This window comes from Chelonia mydas, chromosome 16 (genome assembly GCF_015237465.2).
Source record: "Chelonia mydas isolate rCheMyd1 chromosome 16, rCheMyd1.pri.v2, whole genome shotgun sequence".
In the NCBI taxonomy this organism is placed as follows: domain Eukaryota; kingdom Metazoa; phylum Chordata; order Testudines; family Cheloniidae; genus Chelonia; species Chelonia mydas.
The window spans coordinates 4,257,897-4,277,780 of NC_057857.1; the positions used below are offsets into that span (position 1 = coordinate 4,257,897).

Consider the following 19,884-nt stretch of genomic DNA (forward strand, 5'->3'; position numbering starts at 1 on the left):
GTTTGTAGGGAGCGGGTCCACCACAGTCCAGAGTTCATTGGCCTCTTGGTGGAACTCCGCTATCTGAAGGCCAGGATCAGGGGATCCATGGATCTTAGTTCAGTGTTGGCAAGAAGGACTTACAGGGAGGGCATGTCTGCCTGGGGTTCTCTGACCTGTGCCATGCTCTCTGTTTGCTCCAGGGGTGATTGGTTTGCAGCTCATTAACGGGAAGAACGAGTCAGCTCACATCAGCGATGCTGTCGCAGTGGTAGCTCAGGCAGTCCATGACTTATTCGAGAAGGAGAATATCACGGACCCCCCGAGAGGCTGCGTTGGGAACACCAACATCTGGAAGACTGGCCCTCTTTTCAAGAGGTACCTAGGCACCTGGGCTCACCCCGCCCCCCTGCCCCTACACACCATATGTTTAGTTATTTACTATCAGTCATTACTTTGGGTAGGAACTGGATTATGAGTTCCCCAAATTCCCCAAATGTTTGAAGAGGTGGTGTAACCTAGTGGTTGGAGCACAGGACTAGGCGTCAGCCTACTGGGTTCTCATGCTAATTCTGCTGGTGAATTAATCCACTGATGAGAGAGGGAAGGGGATTTGAATTGATACTTAATTTTTTTAATACATCTACATGATTTTGTCACTCAAGATGGAAAGTGAATCTGTGCAGAGTAATTAAGAGCAACAGCGATCACTGCAGGAAACTGCGGGGAATGTGCACAACCACTTCCATTCCGATCAGCTATTTTCAGATGATACTTTTCCAAGGAATTCACTTTCGGTTTGGTGAATATGGAAAATCCATTTGCAAAGTCTGAGCACACACTATCCCATCAGTTTTGGACTAATAGGGAATGAAACAAATATAAGCATAATCTTGTCCATGGTAAAAAAAAATGCCAGCAACTTTTCATTTAATTTTGTACTGGTCTACAGCACAATAGCATGTCAGCTTGAAACGTCGCATGGGACTAGACTCCACTGAGGAGCGGTGAATAGAATTGGGGGGAATCGTTTTCATTTAGAAAATGTAAGAGTTTCAGAATATTATGCATTACGCATGCAAAGTAGCTTTGTTCATAAAATCTGTAGCTTTACACCTGGGATGGTCATTTGATCCGGGAGGCCGTAGGCATGCTCTGCAGGCTGGGATCTCTGTACTGTGAGGCTGAGTTGCTCTGCGGGATGGGATGTGGGTGCCCTGGAGCTCAGTTTCTCTGCAGGATCTCATCTTGGTGATGCTCACTCTTGCTTGGGAGAAGAAGTGAATTTGTAGTCTCACTCTCTTGATATTCATTCAGTGCCCAGTGTCCCATTCTAGCTCACATGGTCTGATTTGTTTTGATATGTTGTGTCTGCTCCACTGATCAGTTCATAGAGTAACACCTGCTGAGCTCAGGGCTCCATGAGGTTTAAAACTCAGGGGTAGTTCCTGGGCTCATTGCAAGCTGCTGGGGCCGATCTAGTCTAGGGAAAACAGATCCACAACTTTTATCTCATTGACTAACGAAGGGCCCGATCCCCTAGCCACCAAAGCTCTCTCACTGAGCTCTCATCCGCCCTTCTGCCTTGTGTTCTGGGAGGAGAGCAGATGAAGAAACATGTGCTGGAACCTAAACGGGGGTGTTCTTTGTAGAGTGTTGATGTCGTGCAAGTACACCGAGGGTGTGACCGGGAGACTGGAGTTCAACGAAGACGGGGACAGGAAATTCGCCAATTACAGCATCATGAACCTGCAGAACCGGAAACTGGTTCAAGTTGGGGTTTACAATGGCAGCCATGTACGTATGTTCCTCCAGGGAGACCAGAGATGGAGGTGCAGAGCCTGCACCAGGCATCTAATGTCTCTCTCTCCTTCTCTCGGTGACACTTGCAGGTTCTGCCCAATGACCGGAAGATCATCTGGCCGGGGGGAGAGACAGAGAAACCTACGGGCTATCAGATGTCAACCAAATTGAAGGTACCAGCAAATGACTCAGCTGGTGAGATGGAGCCAGTAGTAGCTCCTCTCACATATCTCCTGGCCCTGTGGCAGGACTGAGTCTCAGTGACATTAAAAAGCCTCGTTATGCTGCGCCAGCAGCGTCCGGGGCTGCAAGGTGGGAGTGCATTAAGTTACACGAAAGCACATCTAGACGCACTGTCAAGCCCCTTTCCCTGGCAGAGCAGTGTCAAGGGTCTTAAATGTAAATGCGGGGCAGGCCCAGACTCATTCAGTGTTGTGTTGTCTGTTTGTAAATGGGGCCCTGAGCGGGGCTCTCTGGCCCAGTTCCTAGGTCAAAGCTAAAGGGGATTCATTTTAGCTTGAGCTGGTGTGACCTACTGGACAGAGCACTGGCCTGGATGCAGGAGACCTGGGTGCTCTTTCTGGTTCTGCCTTTGGCCTGTTGGGTGACCCTGAATAAGTTACTTACTGAATAAGGCCTCCTTCTATGCCTCAGTTTCCCATGTGTAAAATGAGGGTAATGCTATTAGCCTCATTTTTAAAGTGCTTTGAAATCCATGGGGGAGAAGTGCTGTGGGAGAGCTGGGTGGGGGGAGGATTATTATTATTATCATTATGCATTTGAAGGAGCCTTCCCTTTGTGACCTCTGACCCCTTCAGCAAACACTTCCTGTCCTTACTTTCAAAGCCCATCACAGCCTGCTCTCCTGGCTGAGCCTTGCTTTAGGGAAGAGGACTCCCTTATTGTGATGGGCACCGTGGGATCCTTGCCACGAACAAGCTAGACTGAGTAGTCTAGACAGTTTGTGTTTTATTGGGGCATCCCACATCCCCTTGGGGAATGAGAAGGCCACCTGGCAGAGGCTCAGTCTCTGAGGCAAATGGGCATTTCTGCTTCCTCCACAGATTGTGACAATTCACCAAGAGCCCTTTGTGTACGTGAAAGCAACACAAGCCGATGGAACATGTAAGGAAGAAATTACCATCAATGGAGACCCAGTGAAAAAGGTCTTTTGCACTGGACCCAATGAGACCATCCCAGGTAACTTCTTCCAGGGAATGAACATGCAGCAGGACCTCAGATCAAAAAAGTGAGGGAGCCCAATCCTGCTCTGCGGCCTGCAGAACTTGAAAGGGAGCAGCCCACTGGAAAATATCTGAGCACCTTGCCAGGCCAGAGAGTGCCCCATTCAGTTCCTCTCCATTGCCATGTGGGTGTTGGGAATCTCAGATGCCCCTGCACACAGAGATACAGCCTCCATGCTGGTCTCTCCTCTTTCTGCATTCCTCTCGTCTTCTCCTTTCTTCCCTTCTCTCTGACTCGCCTCATGCCTCTTTCTCTCTCTTACTCACTGTCTCCTTCCTTTGTTCTCTCTTTATTTTTGTCTCTTCCCCCATACCATAGTAAAATATCGCATGGCAGTAAATTCCAATGTGGAAAGTTACTTTGTCTTCCTAAATTCCTTGAGTTGAACACTGTGTTCTCCTCCATTTCCTACCCTGAATTGCTGAGCAGTGTTGCTGTGGGCTGCTAAACATCCACTGCATTCCACCGCAGAGGTGAACGCATTTCAGTGGCATTGATAGGTTTCCTGTATAACCTTGCTAATTCACTGCACACATAAATCACAAGTAAACCATGTCTGGGTGTTTCTCATTTCTGAGCACAGGGCTGCAGGGAGGTCTCATTGCTGTGACTTCTTCACTCTTGCAAAATACATGGCAGAGCATTTACTGGAGCGCTTGGAACTATTCCGACACATGAGAGCTGCCCCGTGGCACAGAGCGGATGCGTTCTCTTCGCTGTTAGCAAACTTGTTTGTTAGCTCACTAATTTGCAGCCCCGGGTCTCCCAGTCCTTCGCATGGGCTCACTAGGTTCTGCTGGGTTAGGCGCTGATGGGAGGAATTCTCTGCAATCTTTGTGGTGCTGCATAACCCGCCCTCATCCCTGCTCCCCTCTGCAGGACGCCCCACTGTGTCGCTGTGCTGCTATGGCTTCTGCATCGACCTGCTGATCAGACTTGCCGGGGTGATGAATTTCACCTACGAAGTTCACCTGGTTGCTGATGGTAAATTTGGCACACAGGAGCGGGTGAGTTTGGACAAGTCCCTTTGTGTTGACGCAGGAGAAATGTATATCGGCCGCTGTCAGCCGCAGCTGGGGTTGCTGGGAGGAGCCTCAGCCAAAGCCCCCCTCTCTGCCCCGAACGGGAGAGGTTGAATGTGCTGATGCGGCCTGTGGAGGTGTTCGCAGGGCCTTGGGCGGGCGAGCACCTGGGGGTCAGCAGCAGAGTGGGGCTGACCCTGGCTGCTGGCTCTTGCAGGTCAATAACAGCAATAAGAAGGAGTGGAACGGGATGATGGGGGAGCTCCTGAGCGGCCAGGCAGACATGATCGTAGCCCCCCTCACCATCAATAACGAGCGTGCGCAGTACATCGAGTTCTCCAAGCCCTTCAAGTACCAGGGTCTCACCATCCTGGTGAAGAAGGTAAGGGCGGGTGCAGCTAGTGCCAGCAGACATGCCCCTCAGAGACAGGCAGGGACGGACAGTGGGTTCCCTCCCCACACCCAGGCAGCCCCAGCTAACAAGTGCCTCTGGACAAAACCTCCACCTCAGCCCCACTTCTCTTCCTGCCCCAGGCCTCTCATCCATCCCTGCCCGAGGCTGCTTCCTCCCCATCCGAGGCCCCTCTTCCTGCCTCCCAAGACCCGCCCCTGCTCTTTAGTCCATCCCACATTTACTGGGCAGGCTGCAACCATGATACACCAACCCTGCATTTTATACTGGGTCCTTGGCCCCGCAGGTTTCAAGGCCCTTAGCAGTGCAGGCTCCAGCTCCACAGGGGAGTGAGACCCCCTCCTGGAGCCTTGCGCTCAGCGCTGTTGGACGGTCGGGGGCCGTGACTCCAGTGCATGGGACTGACTCTCCTCTGCTGTCCCTCTCCCAGTTTTAAGCACTAACGGGAGATTTTCCCTGCAGGTAGTTTTCATTACGGTCACTCTAGGCCCCGTCATTAGAACCCGTCCCCTCCCTGTTCCCTCTATTTGCTGGAGCGTGAGATGCATGCTTCGGCTGTGTCGTTAGTCGGGTTGGTCTTTACAGGTGATTTATTAAGTATGCTGGTACAGTGCCCTGGGCACTGGGTGGGTCACTTACTACGAAGCAATGAATGAACATAAGGGTTGTAGCCTTTTGGCAATACGAGTGCCACCACCGGCCTGTTCAGCCTCCTTTCCCCCCTAGGGTTGCCAACTTTCTAACTGGAAAAAACTGAACACCCTAGCCCAGCCCTTTCCCTGAGGCCCCGCCCCCGCTCACGACATTCCCCCTCCCTCGGTGGCTCGCTCTCCCTCACCCTCACTCGTTTTCACTGGCTTGGGGCAGGGGCTGGGGTGCGGGAGGGGGTGCGGATTCTAACGGGGGGTGCAGGTTCCGGGGTGGGGCCAGATATGAGGGGTTCAGGGTGCGGGAGGGTGCTCTGGGCTGGGGCAGAGGGTTGGGGTGTGGGAGGGAGTACAGGCTCTGGGCTGGAGGTGCGGGCTCCGTGGCGGGGCCAGAAATGAGGGGTTCAGGGTGCGGGAAGGAGATCTGGGCTGGGGGGGTGGGGCCGAGGGATTCGGAGTGTGGGAGGGGGCTGTGGGTTGAGGCAGGGGGTTGGGGTGCGGCGGGGGGTGAGGGCTCTGGGGTGGAGGTGTGGGCTCTGGGTTGGGCTGGGGATGAGGGGTTTGCGGTGCAGGAGTGGGCACTGGGTTTGGAGGGGCTCAGGGCTGGGGCAGGGGGTTTAGGGCTCAGGGCTGGCATGCGGGGTTACCTCAGGCAGCTCCTGGTCAGCGGCGCAGTAGGGCTAAGGCAGGCTCCCTGCCTGTCCTGGCTCCGCGCTGCACCCCATAAGTGGCCAGCATGTCCAGCTCCTAGGTGTGGGGGCCAGGAGGCTCCGCACGCTGCTCTCGCCCATAGGCACTGCCCCCCAGCTCCCATTGGCCGGGAACCGCGGCCAGTGGGAGTGCAGAGCCGGTGCTCAGGGTGGGGCAGCACGTGGCGCCCCATGACCCACCTCGCCTAGAAGCTGGACCTGCTGGCCGCTTCCAGGGTGCAGCGCAGACCCAGGACAGGTAGGAACTAGCCTGTCTTAGCCCTGCAGCACCGCCAACCAGACTTTTACCGGCCTAGTCAGCGGTGCTGACTGGAGCCACCAGGGTCCCTTTTCAACCAGGCGTTCAGCCAGACACCTGGCAACCCTGCCCACCTCACGTGCCTCCCCATGCTGCAGCTGAACCCCTCCACGACAGTCTTATTGGCTATGGAGCCGGGTCATAGAATCGTAGAATCATAGAATATCAGGGTTGGAAGGGACCTCAGGAGGTCATCTAGTCCAACCCCCTGCTCAAAGCAGGACCAGTCCCCAACTAAATCATCCCAGCCAGGGCTTTGTCAAGCCTGACCTTAAAAATATCTAAGGAAGGAGATTCCACCACCTCCCTAGGTAACGCATTCCAGTGTTTCACCACCCTCCTCGTGAAAAAGTTTTTCCTAATATCCAACCTAAATCTCCCCCACTGCAACTTGAGACCATTACTCCTTGTTCTGTCATCAGCTACCACTGAGAACAGTCTAGATCCATCCTCTTTGGAACCCCCTTTCAAGTAGTTAAAAGCAGCTATCAAATCCCCCCTCATTCTTCTCTTCCGCAGACTAAACAATCCCAGTTCCCTCAGCCTCTCCTCATAAGTCATGTGTTCCAGTCCCTTAATCATTTTTGTTGCCCTTCGCTGGACTCTCTCCAATTTTTCCACATCCTTCTTGTAGTATGGGGCCCAAAACTGGACACAGTACTCCAGATGAGGCCTCACCAATGTTGAATAGAGGGGAACGATCACGTCCCTCGATCTGCTGGCAATGCCCCTACATATACATGTCATCTCCCCACATCCCTCTGGACCAGGAGAAGGTCCATCTCCCAAACTCTCCTGCCCTCCCAAGGTTATTCCCCCACCCCCATTCCCTGCTCTCCAGTGATGGCACCAGGGAAAAGCAAAGTTTCCAATGGTTTTGCACAAACATGATCTTTGAATCCTCTCTTTTAAGAAGGAAACTAAACCCTTGCAGGCTGGAGAATGGACCTGGCCCCTGGACTCTCTTTGTTGGGTGGAGGCTAAACCTCCCTTGGAGGCTGAATGAAAATAAAGTGTCTCTGGAGCCTCACCTTTAAAGTAGTGACTACAAGCCCACACCTGCAGGAACAGGCCAAGCCTTGGGTCCCTCCTGCTCCACCCCATATAAAGTCTTTGGCTCCCTCTTGCTCCAGAGTGGGGAGAGGCTACTACATTCCGAGCATCCCGGCTGAGGGCTGCTCTCTGATTTGGGAGCAGGAGCAATGCAGAGGCCTGTTTGAATGTCTAATCTTTCCTCTGGGGCCAGTGTGGGACAGTTCCCGCAGTCTGCCCCCGAAGGGGGCTGCATTCCTATTGCAGCGGTATTGTCCCCAGCTACATGGACCATCCAAAGCAGAGGATGCGGGGAGGCAGGGCTGGATGCGGGGGGCTGGCAGAGCGGCAGATTGGCAGGGATTTGGTTTCCTAAATGACTCTTTCCTGCCAGGTTCCAATGCTCCTTCCCTCTGTGCTAGGAAATCCCCCGCAGCACCCTCGACTCGTTCATGCAGCCTTTCCAGAGCACGCTGTGGCTGCTGGTGGGACTCTCAGTGCATGTCGTGGCCGTGATGTTGTATCTCTTAGACCGGTTCAGGTAACTGACCTTTGGGTGAGGGTGGGCGCATGTGGGGGGGTGCACTTAGAACGGGGTGGAGAGGGGACAGGGAGGGGACTCGAGCTGGGTCACTGACACCTCTACACGGGGCTCCCCCGAGGCCTGCTGGCGAGCGCGAGCTGGAGCAGAACGCGGTGCTCTGCTGTCACTGTTAGCTCTCGGGAGCATCTAAACCAAGGCTCCACGGGCTGCACTGGCTCCTGAGTGACTCTGAGTGCCGTGGAGCTCCAGGGCTTGGCTCCCGGACCCGTGGGACCCTGGCTCTTGGCCCAGATACTGGGCTGACACTCTCGATGCCCCAGCACTAGCCCCTAGAGTTAAACCTGGGGGCTTCAGGCCAGGGCAGACTCGGCGGAGTCTGGAATTTTCTTCCCTTATTTCCCCAAGAGGCCAAGTGTCCAGCCCTTCATGCGGTGTGACTCCCACCTCCCCAGGCAGCCCGTACCAGTGGGCACCAGGCTCTCATACAATTGATGTGGGAGCCGAGTCCATTCATACCTTGCAAGTGGTCAAGGGGCTGTGAGCCGATCTTTATTTTTAGGATTTTCTCTTCATGGGCCCAGAGGCTGGAGCCGTAGCAGCATGAATAGCTAAATCAGATCAGCACAGACATGCCTGTGATGGGAACCCCACTGCTCTGGGGGAAGCTCTAGGGAGCAGGGGGTGGCTGCAGGAAGCGGACAGGGGGCCATGCTGAGGCTGCCCCTGGCAGTGGGACGCCAGTGGATGGGAGTGGGAAGAGCGACCTGTCCAGCCTGGGAAGTGGGAGATGGTTGTGTGACATTGCCGGAGGGGGTTGTCGTCCATGGGGCGCAGTCATGTGGGGCCGGAGATGCTGAAGGCAGCTGCAGGGTGTGGCCCCGGTGTGGGGGCGTTGGGGAGCAGCCATGGGAATGGGACGTGCTGGGCAGCACTGGGGCTGTGTGTGCCAGCAAAGCGCTTGGCCCTGTTTTTCAGCCCGTTCGGCCGGTTCAAAGTTAACAGTGAGGAAGAGGAGGAAGACGCGCTGACCCTCTCCTCGGCCATGTGGTTCTCCTGGGGAGTGCTGCTGAACTCTGGGATCGGAGAAGGTAAGACCTGTTTGAGTTCAACGCGAGTTAATTCAGGGAACCTAACTGGGCTGTCGTATACAGGAGGTGAGACTAGATGATCACAGTGGTCCCGTCTTGCTTTAAATACTATGAATTGAGAAGGCATTAGCACACATCAGGGCCCTTGGAGTAGCGGGCCCAGTTGCTTCATCTCAGATCTGAGCGAGATACCAGTCCAATGTGCTGGGGGAGCTTCATATCCATCTTCCCCTCTTTCGGAGTGGCAGCATCTGGGAGGGGCAGCACCAAGTCCTTCCTGGGTGTGTCCCCCTCTCTGGTCCTGGCCCCACTGCTGAGCCCCCCTCAGCTAGGGGCCCTCTGCTAGGTCCAGGCTGGGAGCTCTGTGACCAGAGGGAACTGTACTCCTTGAGTTAAGCTGTATCAAAGGGCTGCTGCTCTGTGTCCAGGCAGCCACCCCGGAGCAGGTGTAACTGAGCTGATGAACTCTTCTGACCAGCAGCAGCTCTCACGAGCTCTTGGAGTCCCTCCAGTAGGGCGCCCAGAGGGACAGGGTGGAGGCAAACTGCTCCCAGACCAGCTGGGCCCTGCTTACATGCTGCAGTCTGCTGTAATGCACTGGTCCTGGGGGCTCGATGCCCACATGTATCAGAGCACACCTGTGGGAGCATTGGGGCTTTAAGAAGAGCTGGTGCTCTCTTGAGCTCAGACCTTTCCCAGGCAGGGATAGTGCTCCCTACATGCTGGCCAGCTGAGGAGAGAGGTCCTGAGCAGCCCAGCCTGTGAAGTGCACCTCTTCCAAAGGGGAACAGGAGAGCCGTGTATGTCCAGGGGAGGGGCTGTCCGTGAGGGCAGCCTGACCGCACTGCACTGTTCTCTGCAATGAACATGCCGGAGACAGGCAAAGGAACCTCTCACATGGGAGGCTAATAATCCCGTAAAGGCTCAGGGCTCCCATGTGCAGCATGCCCAGGGTCTCACCATCCCACGGTCCGGCAGGAGCACAGCAGGCATGTCACCCTATAGGGTGAGAGTGTTACCTGCTTCAGTGGAAACTGCAGGTGGGATTTAGATCGGCCCATGTCCTGGTCAAATGACAGCTTTGGTCATGGCGGAAAGTCCATCAATGGCTATTAGCCAAGGTGATCAGGGATGCATCCCCATGTTCTGGGTGTACCCTAAATCTCTGAGTGCCAGAAGCTGGGAGTGGATGACATGGGATGATCGCCTGTTCTGTTCACTCCCTCTGGTGCACCTGGCACGGGCCACTGTCGGGAGACCGGATATTGGGCTGGATGGACCTTTGGTCTCACCCAGTCTGGCTTTTCTTATGGTCATTGCATTCCAGCCTAACATGCCTGCTCCTAGTACAAAAACATGCCAGGGGATCTTCAGTGGTGAGGACATGGCACTTTCAGTTGTACCATGTGGTGAGGACATGGCACTTCCAGTTGTACCACTGACTCACTGCTGACTCAGAAGAACGAGTGCCCCTGCTGTAGACACATCACCTCTTCCTCCAGCACCCACTGTTCCCTGGGGCCTCCCACTCAAGCATTGGCCTGGCCCCCCTTAGCCACTAATTCCCTCTGCTGTGTAAGCAGCTCCTGAAGAAGGACCTGCTGTCACACCAAGACAAACGGTTTCTCTTCTACGTGGGCTGGGACACGGTCCCACCATGTCTCACCATGTCACTGACCAGCAATGCCCATTCTCCACTCGGGCAAGAGCTGACCTGTCTGTCTGGAGGCACTGCTGACCAAGGACAATCATTTCCAGGGTGGAGCTATTTGCCTCCCTGGCAAAGGGGAAGTGTGGGGCTCTGTACTGGGAAGAAATACAGCAAAATGGACCTGTGTGCTCCCTTTGCACCAGTGCCCTGACATTCCCAGAATGGTGCATGGAGTCAGCCATGTGACTCCCATAATGCCCTGTGGCTGAGAGCCTCAGGAGACGGGTCGGACAGTGGTAGTTCGGACAAGGCAAGGGGGATTGTTTTCCATCCCTGGGTATCAGATCCATGGTGTCCCGCCGGGTACCTGTCTGCTCTGGACGGTCTCTCCTTGCTGACACATATGGAGCTGCGTCTTTGCTCCCAACTCTTTCTCCTTTCCCCCCTCAGGTGCTCCCCGGAGTTTCTCTGCTCGTATCCTTGGCATGGTGTGGGCTGGCTTTGCTATGATCATTGTGGCTTCCTACACTGCCAACCTGGCTGCCTTCCTGGTGTTAGACAGACCTGAAGAGAGAATCACAGGCATTAACGACCCCAGGGTAATTAGCGTGTGTCTTTCTGAGAGGGTTTGTGTGTGTCGTGCGTCACTGAGGCAGGGTAAATGCGGAAACATACGATGGTCTAATGTGAATTTCCTGGCCGGGAAGCGGGGCCTGTAGCTTGATCTCTGGCGCCGTTAATCCTGAGAGCCCCAAACACAAGTGCTCAAGATTCTAAGCTGAGGCGTAGCAGCCAAGGAAATGCTCCCCTTGTGTCCCTCCCCAGACCCACTGCTCCCCAGACACTCCCCAGACACTGCTATGAAGAGCACAGAGAGAGGCCCAGGGCCAGGCTGCTGGCTCCCCTCACCTGAGACGGTGCCAGAGTCCCCCTGCCCATCTGCTCTTCCTGCTGTTTTCTGATGTGCTAGAGGGGGCAGGACCCAATACCAAGGAGAAGTGAGATGTAAGGCCTGCAGGCTTGGGCAGGAGGGGTGAGAGGGAACTCTTGGCAGCACCTGTTTTACAAGCAGGCACAACCCCAGCCCCAGCATTGTGAAAACACGAGGGATAAGAATCAGTGCTGGGGGGAAGGGGTTCCAAAATTGTGAAGGGCCCCCAGAGCCCCCCAAAGCTGTCAGCTCGTGTTCCGCACAAAGGCAGGAGAATAGAGCCCAACATCGATTCCACTCCGGTTCTGTTAAATACTGGTGCAGGCGCTTACATGGCGTGGTGATAGAGAATGGCCGGCCGACCCACCGAACAGGGAATCTTGTCCAGAAACAGCACAAATCAAGGTGCTGTCATTGTCAGTGCTTAGGGAACTTAGCTAATAGGAAACGATTAATGATGTACTAATTGTAATTAATTAAATCATTGCTGTGGCAGGGCAGATTCTCATGCATTTTGCAAACCTAGCTAAGTCCCATTTCCTGCTCTGGAGAGCTGACGGCTGAAATCAGACAAGCCAGACACACAAGAGACAGGGCCCCCCATGAGAGTTCAGGGGCACTGTCGATGCGGGCCAGGATTTTCAAAGGGAGTCAGGTGCCCGGCCCTGGTTCACCAGAGAAGGGAGCAGTTCGGACAAGCGAGTGAGGGCCGGCAGCTGGACATGCAGGGGTGAGGTGGGAGGGCACGGAGAGCATGAATGGCCCCCGCCCAGCTCACTGTGACTGCTGGCCCTGCGCAGCCCTCACAGCCGGGCTCTGCCTTGCCTTGCAGCTGCGGAACCCCTCCGATAAGTTCATCTACGCCACGGTGAAGCAGAGCTCGGTGGACATTTACTTCCGGCGGCAGGTGGAGCTGAGCACCATGTACCGGCACATGGAGAAACACAACTACGAGAGCGCTGCCGAAGCCATCCAGGCTGTCAGGGACAGGTAGGAGAGGGGCTGAGTCCTGCCTAACTGCGGCAGACCGGGCTGTGGGGCCTGCAGGGACCGCGCTGCCGCCCCCCAGGCTCGCTGAGTGTGAAGGGCTGCAGCTCTCGTTGTTGGTCAGGGCGTAGGGCCTGGCGCAGCGGGTGGGGCCAAGCCCAGCCTGCCAGTGCTGCAGGCCACGCGGGGGCGCTTCCGAGGAGACGATGTCCTGGCTGGCTGTGGGCTGGGATCTGGTGACCTGGCATGAAGAGAAGGCGTCTGAGGTGCTGTTCTGTGCCCAGGCTGGGCTGGATGGGGGCCAGATATCGGCACAAGGCTTCACTGGGGCTGGGTGGGGTTAAATCTACTAATTCTGAGGGGAATGGGAGCGGGGTGGGGCTGGTCCCTATGCCAGAGGGCTACCGGTTATGAGCGAAGCAGGGCCATTCAGCTGTCCACAGGACTGTGCTAATGCTATAGGGGGCAGGGGATGGGGGGTATGATACCTGGATATGCTAGTGCTATAGGGGACAGGGGCATGGGGAACGGGTATGATACTTGGGGCAAGCACAGAAAGGTGTAAAGCTTCTCTGGGTGGTGCTTTTGGGGGGTGGTAGGGTCGTGGGATACAGACTGGAAAGGGTCTCTCCCTACTGCGCAGAAAGCAGGGCTGAGACCTGCCGTTCCACTGTGGACCATGAGATGGCGTCTCTACAAGGGGCTGAGAAATGTCAAGTGCTGTGTAAACCCCATTTTGCATTCATGGTGCAGTGCATTATGGCTCTGAAAGTGCTTCTGCCCTTCAAAACAGGGCTGCTGCATGGATCAGAATGGGTGCTGCTGCTTCCCTTTAAGAGACTATATTGGCCTTGCCTGATGGTTATATTAGAGCTGATAACTGTTAACACTCTCTGCAGATCATGCAGCTGTAGTAAGTTAAGACAAGCCAGTCCATGCTGCCACACTGACCTGGCTTCTCCTTTCTCCATGCTGCATTAGCAAGCTCCATGCCTTCATCTGGGACTCAGCAGTGCTGGAGTTCGAAGCCTCCCAGAAGTGTGACCTGGTGACAACAGGGGAGCTTTTCTTCCGCTCTGGCTTTGGGATTGGGATGCGCAAAGACAGCCCATGGAAGCAGAACGTCTCCCTGGCCATCCTCAAGTCTGTACACAGCTCTCAAGGAGCACTCTGAGTTCTCCATACATTGCATGTGCGAGAGCACGATCAGCCGTATGTGTGCAGGGGTTAGAGTAGCCACATTCCATCCAGGGGCTCAGGAGACCTCTGCTGAGCTGTTGCTATCACCTGCCTAATGCTCCCCAACCAGCAGGACTGTGGACCTAGCCCAAGCAGTGCTAGAGATGCCAGCTATGGAGTCAGAGGCACTTTGAGCCTGATTCCACAGGATAAGCCATGTCTGTTCCCTGGCAACTTGGAGGTGAAAGTTCCCATCTGGCTGAGACTGGGTTCCCAGGGGCTCAGCTCCAAGGGGAAGTTTATCAGAGGAAAATGCTAAGATTTTTTTCCTGAATGCTGAGATTATTTTTAAAGAAAACACAAGCAGGTCCCATGGTGTAATGGTCAGCACTCAGACCTCTGAATCCTGCGATCTGAGTTCAAATCTCAGTGGGACCTCCTGGGGCTATGTTGGTTTGCTGCAAAGCCTTAGGGTGCCTGGTTTCCATGTCTCTGGGTGAACCAGAGTGAATTTTCGGGGGAGGGATAGCTCAGTGGTTTGAGCTTTGGCCTGCTAAACCCAGGGTTGTGAGTTCAATCCTTGAGGGGGCCATTTAGGGATATGGGGCAAAAATTGGGGATTGGTCCTGCTTTGAGCAGGGGGTTGGACTAGATGACCTACTGAGGTCCCTTCCAACCCTGATATTCTATGAAGACTCCTCAGAATTACCCCTTCATAAGGTGGGGGGATTGACTCTTTTTTCCAGCTCTTAGACAATGGAAGGCTTTGGGGCACTCTGCCTCCATGTCCACCGTCTCTCTGACCGACGTGGGCTCAGTATGTAACTCGCAAGGTTTTTTTCCTAGTTGGCAGCACTGTGACGCCCCATAGGCTCTGAGAGCTCAGCTGGGCTCTGTCTCCCATGTACAGCAGCACCAGTACCCACGACTCATATGTTAGAAGTGTTGATAAGGAGCAGTGCAGATGTGTGCCTATAATATTCCTCCATCAGTTCAGGGTTAGTGAAATATATAATATGTAACCCAGCTCAACTTTCACATCCTGCATGAGTTTGTGGCTGCAGTAGTTAGAAAGCACAGGAACGTAGGCATGGTCCATGTACATCAGACCTGAGGTCCATCTAGCCCGGCGTCCAGTCTCTGACAGTTGCCAGTGCCAGATGCTTCAGAGGAAGGTGCAAGAAACTCTGCAGTAGGCAGATGTGGATAACCTGCCCTCGGGGAAGTTTTCCTCCTAGTCTCCAATAGTTAGAGGCTGGCTTTTGCTCTGAAGCAGGTGAGTGCATAGCACTGCAAAAGCCACTGTTTATTCTTTTAATAGTTACTCTTATCATTCTGGGTATTCTTGTTGTCCATAGAAATGTCCAGTCCCTTGTTCAATCTTGCTAAACACTCGGTATTAACGATAACCCGTGGCAATCAGCTCCTCAGACTAATTGTGCTTTGTGCAAAAAGGACTTCCTTGCATATGGGGTAAGAGGTCAAGTATTGCCATGGATCAAAAACTGGCTAAGAAACAGGAAAACAAGGGTAGGAATAAATAGTTTTCATGTGTTAGTAGAAGGTTAACAGCAGGGAGCCAGATGTTTTAGGCCCAGAGTGGTTTAATACATTTATCAATGGGTGTGGGAAAGGGAGCGAGCAGGGAGGTGACAAAACTGACAGGTGAGACAAAATGATTTAGGTTAGTCAAGACCAGAGACGACTGTGAGAACTTCAGAGGGACCAGCCACAGGCTGGGGATGGGCAGAATGATGGCAGATGAAACTCAGTGTTGACAAATGCAAAGTAAACACCTTGGAGAGAATAATTAGAACTATTCTTAGAGGACTCTACATTACCTGGATCAACTCAGGATAGGGAGTGGGCGTCAGCATGGAGACCTTTGCTCAGAGGGCAGCAGTGGTTGAGAAAGCCAACAAGCTGTTAGGATACATAGGGAATCGGAGGGAGAAAAATACAGACAATCCTGCCAGGCCTTTTTATAAATCAGTGGTGAGGCCTCATCGCTACTCTGTGTGCAGTGCTGGGCACCCCATCGGAATTAGAGAGGATTCAGAGACAGGCAGAGAGAATGACGAGCTCCCATCTGAAGAGAAATTGGGATGGCCCATGGCTTGGGATGTAATGAGAGAGGGGACTTGCCCCTGGGCACATGGCAGGCTTCAGTTGGGAATTGAACTCCAGTCCCTTCAACGCTAGGCAGTGTGCCAGTCTTTGGACCACACTCGCTGCCTTCAGCCCCCCTCCCCCCCCCAGCCCGGTAACCCCATCCCCTGGAGCACCCTCCTCAGTCCTTTCTGCCTCTGTTGGAAGGTGGGTCCCATCTGGTGGGGGTGTCCCTCCTGTCCACCTCCCTGTACTTCCAGCACAGAGCTGGCTGCCTCCATGGGAGGACCAGGGAACTCAGCGCTGAGGTGGGCCAGCTCCATGATGACCCCATATGCTGGCCCTCTCTGCTACTCCAGTTCAGCAAGTCTGGCCTCGGGACGCTGCCCTGGAGCGCTGAGCGCCATGAGCTGCTGATTCTGGGTGCAGACACATGCCACTTGGCCACAGGGCACGTACTCACTCCCCTGCGCTCTTCAGCACACTGTCAAACCTTCCGCCGGTCTCCAGTCCCCTATCTCCATAGTTACACGGGATTGGCTCTGACTGGGGACCAGGCGATGTTAGGCTCTGACCTTCTAGAAGCTGACGATACAGGGTTTCCTGGATTTTAGTTATTATAATCTCCTAGCAGCTAGTCGACCCACTCTGTGCAGACTCCCCTGGTTCCCCGTCAGCTGCCATGCGCTGCTTAGCCTGGGCCTCTCTGAGCTCGGGGAACAGAGCTTTTCTCTCATGAACTGAGCCCATTGGTTCTGGAGGGTGAGAGCCGATGGACACGGAGCCTGTGAGGGCAGCTCTGCACTTGCATTTCTGAGCGGCACTTTGAGGGGTTTGCTTTACTTGTGCATTACCTGACAGGTGGATTTAATCTCCCAACAGCCCCTGAACGCTGCCTTTGGAAACACACCTTCCAGGATTGCGTAATGACGGGCAGGGGCACTAACTGCACCCCAGATGCTTCACAAATGCATGTTGCACACCCAGTGTAACAGCCCCACGCACACACTGCTCGTGCACAGGGTTACTGCAGGCAGGACTATGTATGCACCTGACACGTAAATAGAAGCTACATGCACGCTGTGTAATGCACACACAGTCCTCTGCCTGGAGCCATCGTGTGCTCCTCCGCCCATCTGCACACACATCACACCCCTTTTAGCACAGCCTGCCAAGAGCAAGCGCAGAATAGCTCTTTCTGGCCTCTAGCCTAAGGGGCAGTGAAGAGAGTGAGGATGATGTGGGCAGGTGAATGCGACAGGCTGGTGTTTCTGACATTCCCCTGCTCCCATAGTGTAAGCGTGAGCTCCCATTGAGCCAGGCGATGGTCTCCAGCGAATGCTCTGTATTGTCTCCTTGTGCTTTCAGATCCCATGAGAACGGCTTCATGGAGGATTTGGACAAGACTTGGGTGAGGTATCAGGAGTGTGATTCCCGTAGCAATGCCCCAGCAACACTCACCTTTGAAAATATGGCAGGTTTGTTCTGCAAACCTCTTTCTTCCCATTGGCTTGTTAACCTGCTTTCCTTCACTGTAGCCCTCCGAGCTCTCCTGAGGTCTAAACTCCACTTCTGGGTCTGCGCTTCCCTGTGGTCTGGGAGTCTGCTGTGTTGAGCAGTGTCCTGTTCCCACTGGTGGATCGGAAATGGCTCTGAAAGGCCCATGCACCCCCTGATCTTCCCCTTTGAGGCCCCATTCTCATGCCTGTGATTTTAAATGTCACCCTCTCTGAACATGACTCACCGCCCGCTCCTCCAGCCAAGCCAAAGTGAAAGAACAGCCAGTCCCCAAGGCAGAGACCAGCATCCCAGCTAGAGCCTCAAGGGAACCAGGATAGGAGAAAACAAGCCGAGCATCACAGGCCAAGAATGTAAGGAAGGCAGCATGTCTAGTGGCTAGAGCAGGAGGCTGGGGTGCAGGGCCCCAGACTCACTGTGTGACTTCGGACAAGTTGCTTCACCTCAGTTTCTCCCCCTGGAAAATGGGGAGAATGATACCTACTGAGGGTGGGGGCAGTAATTGGTAAGGAATAATTTCTTCAATTAGTTTTGCCATGTCTCCTGTTTGCAAATTGTCTGCAAACAGATGGCAGTCTTCTCAGACATCCTCACCCTACAGGGAATCACCCAGGAAGTCCCACCAGAAGTGCTGCATCAGTGGCTCCTTCCCCAGTGCTTTCTGTGGGGTGTTTGGGGTCCAAGCTGTGCTGACCGTATGCATCACTGGTCAGAGTTCCCAAAGCAAGTGTGAGAACTGCCCAGAAAGAAACCAGTCTCTTCCATCTCCTCCCTCCCTTCTCCTGCCCCAACTTGAGACTCAATATGGCCACACCTCCACTGTCCCATCCCTCTTGAATTCATTTCCCCTGCTCCCGGCCCATAGTTTTGGCCACCAAAGTGGTCACCATGGGCAAGGGGCACCATGTGCAGCCTCACTACGCACATTCCTTCCCCACCCCCCCACCCCGAGTAGACACAGAGCTTTAAACTCCAAGAGTCAGGCTTCCAGTGTATCCCTGTGAACACTTTGGGGTGGCTGGTATCTGTCAGTTGTTTGTATAGCCCTTGTCCCTGATTGCAGCCTCTGGGTGCTACAGTGATACAACCAATAATAATAATCCAAACTCAGAATTAGCTTTCCGTTAATATTCTGCAGTATTCCCTTCAAATTTCCTCTTTCCATGAACATCTCTCCTGGTAAAGTCACTGCGAGGATATTCCCAGGAAGTGAGTGCAAAAAGGGTGTCAACATAGCTGAAGCAACTACGGTAAAAAATACAAACGAATCCTCATGGAAAGGCTCTGCAATATTCGCCTTCTGCTGTGCTCCGCCCTGGGGCATGTCTGGGGGCAGAATCCCTGGCTGCAAGAAGCTATTGCCGTGCAAAGGGTTATTGTAATTCTACAAGGGAAATGAAGTATCATGATGCTGTTTCCATTGTCCTCTGTGTAACTTTCCTGCTTATTTCAGGTGTATTTATGCTGGTGGCTGGAGGTATTGTTGCCGGGATATTTTTAATATTCATAGAAATAGCTTACAAAAGGCATAAGGATGCGCGGAGGAAGCAGATGCAGCTGGCGTTTGCGGCCGTTAACGTGTGGCGGAAAAACCTGCAGGTAGGACAAACCGTTTTTAGAGCAAATCTCCAACAGGTGCGTTTTTCATTCCTTCACCAAATCAATGAATACAGAGCTATGGGATAGCCCAGGGGCCCCACCATCCCCTCCCCTGGGTCCCTACTAACTATGGGGGTGACTGTGCTGCTAGTGACCAAGGCATGAGTTCCCTGCCTTCGCAATGGGAATCCCCCGTGGCACTAACACACTGTCTGATGCAATCTCTCCCAGGAGGTGAGTTGTGCACAAATCTAACCAGGACATCTGGCAAAAATCGCTTCATTCTCAACTGTGCTCCCAGGGGTGGTCTGGCACATTGCTCGGCTGGAGACTCCATGCAAGAGCTGGGTCTCATTCTGTTTGAGCAAACAGTGCCAGCACAGCTCCTTTAAAACGCCATTGCCTTGACGTACCATTAGCTGACCGCTTGACAGCAGATGATCACAGCATTCAGCTGCTGTCGATGAGCGCCCTGTCTACCGCTGCTGTCTGTGTGGGGAAAGGCTCACGTGACCATTAATGAAACACAGCCAAAGCAACCCCCCGTGTAAGTGCAGTTGCAACCTTCATAACTGGGACCGATTCCAAAAAGAGGTGGTGTGTGCTCTTGTCAATTGGATTCCACAGATTTGGAGACGTGGGCATCTCTTGATGCCTGTGATTCATGCTGGGGGCTAATAATGCCAGTTACTGTTAGCACACAGATTCCCCAGGGCTCATGCCAAAGGGCCATTGCTTGCTATGGATTCTCTTGTCTACAAAGGGATCATTTCTCCTTGCCCCTCAAGTGAGGCAGGATCTGGAGGGAATCTGGTGTGCCTGACACCTTAACATAGCAACATAAGTAAGCCCGGTCCAGCTGGCCTGGCTAAACTTTCTCTCTTTCCCAGCTGCTATGGGATTAACCCTTGCTATGTCCATGGCCCCAGGTTAGGACATCTGGAGTTTCTCTCTGAACTGTCTGTTTCTCGTATTTGGGGAAGCAAACCAACGTTCAAAGAGGAACAGATCCTTTATCCGACTAAAGGAAACCACTATCCAAAGAAAGTGTGAATGAAAGAGAGAGAAACAGTGATTGGGAACCTTAAAAGCAGTGTTGCTGTAACAAGTGAAATGAAATGGCCATGTGA

At 53.8% G+C, this 19,884-nt stretch overlaps 1 protein-coding gene across 14 annotated transcripts in view; it reads left to right on the forward strand.

The window, feature by feature from the left end:
* The window catches only part of GRIN1 (glutamate ionotropic receptor NMDA type subunit 1), a 74,995-nt gene that overhangs the window by 44,017 nt on the left and 11,094 nt on the right, over positions 1–19,884 (forward strand). For all 14 annotated transcript variants that reach the window (XR_005222520.2, XR_005222522.2, XR_005222521.2 and 11 more), the window contains 13 exons: positions 183–357; positions 1,632–1,776; positions 1,872–1,955; positions 2,847–2,982; positions 3,907–4,034; positions 4,267–4,431; positions 7,571–7,689; positions 8,668–8,780; positions 10,882–11,030; positions 12,195–12,352; positions 13,331–13,492; positions 17,006–17,115; positions 18,609–18,754. Coding sequence is in view for 8 of the 14 variants with exons in the window: in XM_037879566.2 (XP_037735494.1) it covers positions 183–357; positions 1,632–1,776; positions 1,872–1,955; positions 2,847–2,982; positions 3,907–4,034; positions 4,267–4,431; positions 7,571–7,689; positions 8,668–8,780; positions 10,882–11,030; positions 12,195–12,352; positions 13,331–13,492; positions 17,006–17,115; positions 18,609–18,754 (1,790 nt within the window). In the remaining 6 variants the exon portion in view is untranslated. The remainder of the gene's footprint in view (positions 1–182; positions 358–1,631; positions 1,777–1,871; positions 1,956–2,846; positions 2,983–3,906; positions 4,035–4,266; positions 4,432–7,570; positions 7,690–8,667; positions 8,781–10,881; positions 11,031–12,194; positions 12,353–13,330; positions 13,493–17,005; positions 17,116–18,608; positions 18,755–19,884) is intronic.